General features: G+C 43.1%; 1 protein-coding gene and 1 long non-coding RNA gene across 2 annotated transcripts; one reads left to right on the top strand and one right to left on the bottom strand.

Moving 5' to 3' along the window:
- Positions 1-8,299: 8,299 nt before the first annotated feature.
- LOC148208716 (chaperone protein dnaJ 11, chloroplastic-like) lies at positions 8,300-8,722 on the bottom strand. Its single transcript, XM_088119162.1, has one exon. It carries the CDS (start codon positions 8,720-8,722, stop codon positions 8,300-8,302), a length of 423 nt encoding a protein of 140 aa, XP_087975288.1.
- Positions 8,723-8,752: 30 nt separating this feature from the next.
- Positions 8,753-9,014, top strand: LOC148208715 (uncharacterized). The gene is made up of 2 exons (XR_015787407.1): positions 8,753-8,885; positions 8,979-9,014. It is a non-coding gene; the product is annotated as an uncharacterized LOC148208715 (long non-coding RNA).
- The last annotated feature ends 430 nt before the right edge of the window (positions 9,015-9,444 follow it).

The raw sequence follows: 9,444 nt of genomic DNA, 5'->3' as shown, positions 1-9,444 counted from the left end.
TAATTAAACTTAACCCCCAATACGTCATGCCAACTCCCTATACAAACAAATATATAAAATCAAGTTCCAATTCTCATCAATTTAACGATAAATCAATCTCATAGAATATCATTCAACAACATTCGTGGACCACCTCACGAGGCAATTTTATTATTCAAACTAGGCAAAACTCAATGAATGGAATAAAACTAAAATAGGCACCTATCCCGAAATGAAACTAACAATAAGGGGGAATCTCCCAATTATTCAAATACGAACAAATAGTTTATTGACCACAACATAAGGTCTTAACTAATCACTTAAGCTAAGCAAGAGTGACTAAGCAGCCTATGGTCCTCGCTCGTCATGTCTCCTTCGTCCCATCACCATGGTCGCCCACGAGTCCTTCACCTGAAACAATCATTGTAGAGGGGGGGGGGGTGAGTATATAAAATATACTCCGTAAGTAGCCCTCACCAACACACACACACATCATGCTCAGCTATATCAAGAAACATTCGTAGTCAAGCTTTTCAATACATTATGCATTCAAACATAAATACATTCCATAAAATTTAGTGACAACCACAACCAGGAAGCACGTTAACAACCAACCTCTAGTCTCCCTAACATCACAAGTACCTCAACACTTATCACAGTTATCCTAACCTTCCACAGTTATCTCGTTCGAGTAGAGTCGGCCCCTGACCATTTATACCGAGAGCCCCGACACTGCTGCATCGGCCTTCGACCATTTATACCCGAGGCCCCGATGAATTCACCATCTATTGGCCCTTAACCATTTATACCCAAAGCCCCAATAGTCTTCCTTCCAAATGACTCCTCGTATCGACCCTCGACCATTTATACCTGAGGCCTCGATACTCCATTAGTGACGTATCAGCCCCCGACCATTTATACCCGAGGCCCTGACACTCACTCATTCACTCCATTAGTGACGTATCAGCCTCCGACCATTTATACCCGAGGCCCTGACACCCACTCATTCATTCCCTCCAAGAATCCAACTCTCACCAGAGTCTTACTATATACTTTCTTATACCACTAACCCTGCATCTTTCAACTCACAAGTACAATTCAGCATGCTTCCACAACATAGACAACTTTCTAATAATGAGATAATAACCCAATCATGCTCAATATCCAACATCATTATTTAACAAGCATTACTAAGGATAATAGCTCACAAAACACACCGAACAATTCATGCATATCCAGGCAACAAACATTACCACAACAATACTCAACAGTTTAGCAAAGCAGAAAACTCACCATTTTCATCGACAAATATCCAACACTACTCCAAGTATATCGACTAACATAACGAGAATTATTTAGCACAATGACGTAACAAAATTAGCATTAAACGCCACAAAATCAGCACGTTAGAGACCATTCAGCATACATTAACGCACGCACACGCCCCTTGTCTACTTACTCACAACCGCGCCCTTAAGTTTTGCGTCGACCTCACACCTAAGCACTAAAACAGAAAAATACAGCAAGTTACGTACACTATTTAGCCTTCGAAATCAATTCTAAAAGGGTTCGAATGACTCATTACCACCAAAACCGACTTCGTATAGATGTGGGTCACCTAGATCTAGCTCGCCAAGGTGTGGGTAGCCTAAATCGAGCTTCGAACGGATGTGGGTCACCTCCAAACGTCCTAAACACTATTGTAACGCACAAATCCCGCCGCTGGAGTTGTCGTTCGTCGGATCGTAGAAGCAGGTCGCCGCCCGTTCGCAGCTGTACAGCCCGTTCGCCGTGCGCCGCCGCGGATCTGGCCCGTCGCCGTGTGCCGCCGCGAGGAGGAGCGGTGCTGGTTCGGTGCAGACCGTCGGGGAACTCGTCGCCGCTGCTGCAGACCGCCGGGACGTCGGGGAAGTCTCGCCGCCGCTGCCCTGCTCGATCCGAAGGAGCGCCGCCGCCGCTGCTATCCGATCCGAAGAAGCGCCGCACGCCACCGTTGCTGCTGCTCGATCCGAAGAAGCGCCGCCGCTCGTGGGTTGCTACTCCACCGTCGTGTCGTCGTCGGCCACCGCTGCACCTCGCCGGGAAACGCTCTTGTGGCTGCCAAACTTTACAACAAGAATGAGGGGGTGGTGAGCGGCTAGGGTAAGAATGAAGGAGAAGAGGGAGCTTAGGGTTTTCCTTTCTTTTTTTTTTTGTTTTGTTTTAAAACCAAATTACCTCAATGGAGGCCCAACAAGTCCAAGCCCAAGAGAAAAGAAGTCCATCCCCCTTAAAACAAGACCCACCACACGGAGTCCGGTAATTATTAATTTAATTGGAGTTTAGAGCCCGATAAATATAGATAAATTTAATTAACAATCAATTTAAAATTAAATGAAAAATCTCCTGATTCGATACTAACTAACCTGAGGGACTCGGGGAGTTACACTGCACATCAACTGGTGAAACACCATTTTTATTATCGTTTGGTTCTGAGGCAGTAATGCCAGTGGAATTCCTTCCCCAAGGGTAGAACGATTCAGTCTACTTGAAAACGACGAGTTTATGCAACTTAACCTCGATCTACTGGAAGAACATCGAGAGGTAGCACGACTACGAACAGCCGAGTACAAAAATCAGATCACTCGGTATTACGACTCAAAAGTCAAAGAAGCGTAGCTTCAGAAGGCGACTTGGTTTTAAGGAATGTCATGCCTAATACCAAAGACCCGACCAGTGAAGTTCTCGGACCAACATGGGAGGGCCCGTACAAGGTCACCAAAATGGTTCGAACAGGCACCTACGCCCTGGAAGATTCACATGGAAAAATCCTACCTCATCTATGGCATGCACAGCATCTCAAGAAATACTACCACTAGATTGATGACGCATTCCATTTATTTTATGAGCGACTGTTACACTTGCTTATGTCTAGCGACTGGTTATTTTATTATATTAGAACAATTTTTGTTTTAATGAAAGTTTGCGTCATTTAACATGATACTTGAGCTCTTATGTTTATGTGAAAACAAATTTCTCAAACAGGGGGCATTGTGTGTAAATGTCTACACCGATCAAGAAACTCGAGAGGGGACAGACCAAGAAACAAGCTAGAAAAGGCTCAGCATGGTCAAAATAAAAGCAGGCTGACAAGGTCAGGATGTAAAACCATTTGGCGAATGCCAAGGAGGTTGGAAAATCCAAAGACTTCGACATTAGCTCTACTAAAGTTAGATCCTAAGGCCCTGGAGACTTGATCACAACCAAGCAATTCGACAAAACATGAAAATCGGAAAGACTTCCAATTCATGAGACAACTCGGTGTTAGTATATAACTAATAACACAAACCAGGCTTGTAAATCCGAAAGCTGGATACAAAAGTTTTTGTAGAGCTAAGTAAATTAAGAACCTTGGCGTTAGCTAAGAATTCGGTACTAATATGAATTACTTTGCAAAACAAGCCTCGTAGCAACCATGGATAACGAATACTCTCAAAACATGAATCTTACCGTGGTCACAAATTTCATATTCAGTTTTGAGAGTGGGGGCTACTGTTATGTATGGAGCAATACGATAGAAGGTTGGACTACATCAGGAAGGACAACTGGGACCATCGACAAGCAGAGTCGGCCCAAGATTTCAGGAAGGATAATCGGGTCCATCGACAAGCGAAGCTGGCCCAAGGCACGGAGGCCGACCCACCAGTCGGCGCCGAGGCGCCGATCCCTTTAGTCCTTGGCGCTGTCCTTTTCCCTTTTGGTCCCTGTTTCAAGCGTATGACGTTCGGGCCCCAAAGCCTAGCCATGTACCCGTTCCTCTACCAACGCTGGAGGTATCCCGGCCCAAAACCACAAATGTCAAACCTAGGGTTTACGTTCTGAGAAACCCTAAGGGGGTAGAACGACTATAAACAGAGAGGGGGTCACTCCTTAAAGGTAAGTCAAGACTACACTTTCAAGTCTCTTACTTGTTTAAGTGATCTCTCCTTTTGCTAACTTAAGCATTGGAGCCAGTGTGACTGAAGTCCACCGGGTTAGGGTTTTTGTTCGGTTTTACAGGTATTCGGTCCTGAAGTATTCGAGTTGGTGCGTGGAACGGAGAGAACCGGTCTACCAGAATCCCAACATCAACAAACCTACAAAATATGTTTCAAATAAAGGTTAGGACAAACTAGAAACGTGATAAAGCATCTGGACAAGGATGAAGCTAAAATATTTTCTTATTCGTACGTTGTATATAATAATACTTACGTGGTACTGAAAGTAATTTACTTACACTATAATGAGCTGCATCATTTCATTACTTAGTTTTTACTTTTATATGGTTAAGGATAATCTCTATCTAATATAGGGTAAATACGTGTATAGACAAAATAAAGACAAGTAAAGAGATGTATAAAAAGAATAAAGATGAAACAGAAAATACGTAAAGAGGCATATAGACAGAATAAAGACAGATTAAGTAAAGAGACATATAGACATAATAAAGACAGAGTAAGTAAAAAGGCGTATACACAGAATAAAGACAAAGTAAATAAAGATACACGCGGTACCTGGATTTTTCTCAATCAACCTGGCTGCAAAAGTCAGGATGAGATCATGTGACTACTCATTATAGCTACAATGTCTCATGAGAAAGGAGACTCATTTTCCTTTCCAATCATCTTGTAACGCCCCGAGTCCCTCAGGTTAGTTGGTCTCGAATCAGGAGATTTTTTTTATTTAATTTCTAAATTAATTGTTAAATTAAATTTATACATATTCATCGGGCTCTAAACTCCAATTAAATTTATATTCGTCGGACTTCGTGTAGTGGGCCTTGTTTTAAGGATGGAATGGACTCCTTTCTCCTCTTGGGCTTGGGTATGTTGGGCTTTTGGGTTGGGTTGGTTTTAAAACAAAAAGAAAGAAAAACAAAAGGGGAAAACCCTAAACTCCATTTTCTTTTCCTCCTCTCCCTTGCCCAGCCGCCCCCTTTGTTTTCCGGCGACCCAGCCTCCCTCCGACGACGACGTCTTCAGATCCGGCGACACCCAGCAGGCCGCGGCCCTCCTCCGGCGTTTCTTTTGCGTGCAACGCCGCGGCGGTCCTCCGCGAACGGTAAGTCTGACGAGTGGCGCACGGGTTCCACGAGCAGCGGTGGCGCGACCTTCTCCTTGGCGGCGTTCGAGCAGCGGCGGCCGGCGATCCCCGGCGTTCCAGTGGCTGCGTTTCGTAACAGGTACAGCGGCGAGCACGGCAGCGTTCTTCGGCGGCGGTGCGACTTCGAAACCTCTTCGGCAGTCGTCGACCGCGGCCGCGGTGCGTTTTCAGGCCATTTCCGGCGTCTCACACGGGTCTTGAACCAAAACCCAGGGCGGTTCCAGTGTTTCTGCAGTGGCAGTGTCGTTTCTGCGGCGTTTCGACGGCGACCCTTGGCCGTGCGCACTCTGACGACCACAAACAGCTCCGATTTATGGCCTTTGTTTCCTCCCGACGACTTTAGACGCTTACCCACACCTGTCCGGAGTTCGATTCGCGGTACCCACCCCTATTTAGACTCAAACCAGCATTACCCATCGCTTTTCGACATCAAACCAACAAGCGTAAGGGCTTTCGAACTCGATTTTAAGAGCCCGAACCTCCTCGGCGTCTACCCACTCCTAACCCAAGTAGTTTTAGTGTGAGTTGTAGGTAACGACTCACCTAAATTCGGTTTCAATTGTATTTAAGTGTTTTTTTTAGTTAGTTTCTAACTCAAGTTTGGTTGCCTTTGACTTAGGGAACACTTCGGCGAGCTTGGTAGCGTTGGGGCCATTGGGTAAGTAGATAAGGGGCGTGTGCGTGGGTTAATGTATGCTAAATGGTCTCTAACGTGCTAATTTTGTAGCGTTTTATGCAAATTCTATTACGTCAATGTGCTAAATAATTCTCGTTGTGTTAGTCGATATACTTGGAATTGTGTTGGATGTTTGTCGTTGAAAATGGTGAGATTTCTTCTTTGCTAAACTGACGAGTATTGCTGTGGTAATGTTGGTTGCCTGGATATGCATGAATTGTTCGGCGTGTTTCGTGTGTGTTATTATATCTAGCAATGCTTATTGAATATTGATGTTGGATATTAAGTGTTGTGGGTGAACTGTGTTGGGCTCTAATTGTTTAAAATTTGTTTGGTTATGCTTTGTTGTGACAAAACTCATTGTGGAGCTGTTGTTAAGAAATGTTATATTATGAAAGCATGATTGGTTTATTGTTTCACTATTAGAATGATGTTTATGTTGTGGAAGCATGCTGAATGGTGTTTGTGAGTTGAAAGGTGCATGGGTCATGGCTTAAGAAAGCATATGGTTAGACTCTGGTGAGAGTTGGATTCTTGGAGTAAAGGAATGAGTGAGTGTCAGGGCCTCGGGTATAAATGGTCGGGGGCTGATACGTCACTAATGGAGTATCGAGGCCTCGGGTAAAAATGGTCGAGGGTCGATACGAGGAGTCCTTTGGGAGGAAGACTATTGGGGCCTTGGGTATAAATGGTCAAGGGCCAATAGATGGTGAAGTCATCGGGGCCTCGGGTATAAATGGTCGAGGGCCGATGCAGCAGTGTCGGGGCTCTGGGTATAAATGGTCAGGGGTCGACTCTACTCGAGGAGATAACTGTGGGAGGTTAGGATAACTGTGATAAGCGTAGGGGTACTTGTGATGTTAGGGAGACTAGAGGTTGGTTCTTAACATGCTTCCTGGCTGTGGTTGTCACTAAATTTTATGGAATGTGTTTATGTTTGAATGCATGATGTATTGAAAAGCATGACTACGAATGTTTCTTGTTATAGTTGAGAATGATGTGTGTGTGTGGTGAGGGCTACTTACGGAGTATATTTAATATACTCACCCCCCCCCCCTCTACAATGATTGTTTCAGGTGAAGGACTCGTGGGCGACCATGGTGATGGGACGGAGGAGACATGACGAGCGAGGACCATAGGCTGCTTAGTCACTCTTGCTTAGTTTAAGTTATTTATTAGTTAAGACCTTATGTTATGGTCAATAAACCATTTGTTTGTACTTGATTTATTGGGAGGTTCCCATTGGTTGTTAATTTCATTTCGGGATAGGTGCCTATTTTAGTTTTCTTCCATTCGCTGAGTTTTGCCTAGTTGAATAATAAAATTGCCTCGTGAGGTGGCCCACGATTGTTGTTGATCGATATTCTATCTAATTGATGTATTGTTGAATTGATGAAAAGTGGAACTTGATTTTTTTTATATATCTTTGTTGCATATGGAGTTGGCATGACGTATTTGGGGTTAAGTTTAATTAGTTGAGTAGTTAACGTGAACTAGAGGTGTGTGGAAAATTCTGGGGCGTTACACATCTTCTCCATCTTCTACTACTTTCTCTCAACTCTCAAATCGATTCCTCCAATATTTGCTTCTAATTCATTTTTGCAAATTGGGATTCAAATGCATAAATTAAAATGAGGATCAAATGACACAATTCGCAGGGCCAAAGAATGAAACTGGGGTAGAGCTTCATTTCGAACGAATGTGACAGCAAATAGTCTAGATGACATATTTTGTGGTAGAAAACTATAAATGAGAAGAAAATTTTTCAGTTCTTCTATTGTTGAATTCAATTCTTCTTATAATATGAATGCTTAAACTTTACATCTCTTCTTGATTTGTTGATCCCTCCATGTCTCGTATTTAAGATGGTGATTGCAATGGAATTTACTTTCCAATTAATTAAGTTTATTTTAGATTTTAATTAGATTATGTTGGGGACAAATTAATAATATTTTTAAAAAGTTTGAATGATATAGGTAGATTCGATCGTCAGAGTAAAATTGAGAAATGATGCAAGTACAATATAGGCATAAAATGTGTAGGATAAATATGGAATTCTACCCCTCCTAAAATATAGGAAATCAAAGTATGTTAATATATGCAATTTACGAAAACTTTGGTTTTTCATTAGTACGTACCCATTACTCATGATTTCCCCACTTATTTAGCCAGTTTGGTCCAAACATTCAACCAGCGATTTATTGCGACCCCTTCAGCTGATTCTTGGCCATGGTCCCTGCAAACTCGGGCATCTTGAGATCCTTCAAATCTAGGCCCAAATATCCTGCATTCTTACCACACAAATGTGTGAATCCCTCCAATTTGGCCTCTCCAGTACGATTAGTCGAATTGGGATGATTATCAAAAATTAATTAATAAACGTTAAATTTATTCACAGATTTTTGTTACATTCTTTACCATGTTAACCATAAACAATTTTCCTTTGAGAGAGAAAATCGTTAGGGAAATAAAAATCTCGAAATGAAGATCATGCTTTTTGCTTTCTCCTCTCCCTCCCACCCACTACCAGCACTGATCCGTTTCCCAACTTCGGGTCGGCCGAAACCCGGTCCCGAAGCCGACGGCGTCACGGAACGTCCGCCGCCGCCGCCGCCGCCGCTGCAGCAGCGACGAGTCGTACACAGACCTCGCCGCCGGATCGGAGAGCGTAGCGTAGGCGTCGTGGATGTCGATGAAGCGCTGCCCTCCCGATTCCGGCGACGAATCCGGATGGAAACGCTTGGCCAGACTCCGGTACGCCGACTTGATCTCGATCCGCGAGGCGCCCGGTTTGATCCGAAGAATCTCGTACGGACACGCCGATCTTCTGGATTCGGAATCGGCTTTGACGGAAGCTCGGCATGGCGCCGGCGTAATTGTCGGAGCCAAGGAGTAGCGAGAATGAGGGAGTGGACTGAGAACGGCGGCGGAGAGGGTTCCGGCCATCGGAAACAGCCGTCTGGAATGGACTGTGTGAGATGGAGGACTGAAATTTGGAGCCATTAATATACACTGTAGAGAGAGAGAGAGAAAGTGGCACGTGCGAGTTGGAAGTCTTTGGCTGTTGCTCCTGTTATGATCCATCAAATTCTGGCCACCGAAAATTCTTGTGGGTGGGATTACTTTATTTTTGGGTGTTCTGGTTTGGTTTGGTTGGGGCCATATTTACTCATAATTTTATGTAAATTCTATTTTTGTGTAGGTTAAATTAATGGTTCGAGAGCGGAGCCAAGATCGACCTATCAATGCATTACTTACCTTTTAAAAAGTTGGAAGTTCGAATAATCCCTCGTCCCATTGGTTGAACTAAAAGAAATTAATGACTTAACAATTTTAGTAATTTTCATGTGTTTCCCGATACCAAATATTTACCTTTAAAAAAGTTGAACTAAAAAATAATTAACGATTCCAGAGTTTTAATTAGTTTTCATTTTAGTTTTAATTTGGTTTTTATTGCTCGGTTAAACCTTATAAATGGTTTATAAACCCTTTCTCACCTATTCAAAAATTATATCTTTTATCTTAATTTGTACTCTACCATAAATTCTATAATATACTAACAGTTGGATGACTCTCGTCGCCACCTAAATAAAAATGAGTCATATATTCTAAATGATAACGACAAAGATTTTATTCAAAATAATAATAACAACGACGACGTCAAATAT

The sequence above is a fragment of the Momordica charantia genome, assembly GCF_013281855.1.
Source record: "Momordica charantia cultivar OHB3-1 chromosome 10 unlocalized genomic scaffold, Mcharantia_2.0 BLBB01000010.1, whole genome shotgun sequence".
Taxonomy (NCBI): Eukaryota; Viridiplantae; Streptophyta; class Magnoliopsida; order Cucurbitales; family Cucurbitaceae; genus Momordica; species Momordica charantia.
This window is presented reverse-complemented; position numbering and strand designations above follow the sequence as displayed.

Bases quoted from the DNA above. Each gene is read 5' to 3' on its own strand.
- LOC148208716 (XM_088119162.1), bottom strand. From the start codon at position 8,722: ATGGCCGGAACCCTCTCCGCCGCCGTTCTCAGTCCACTCCCTCATTCT.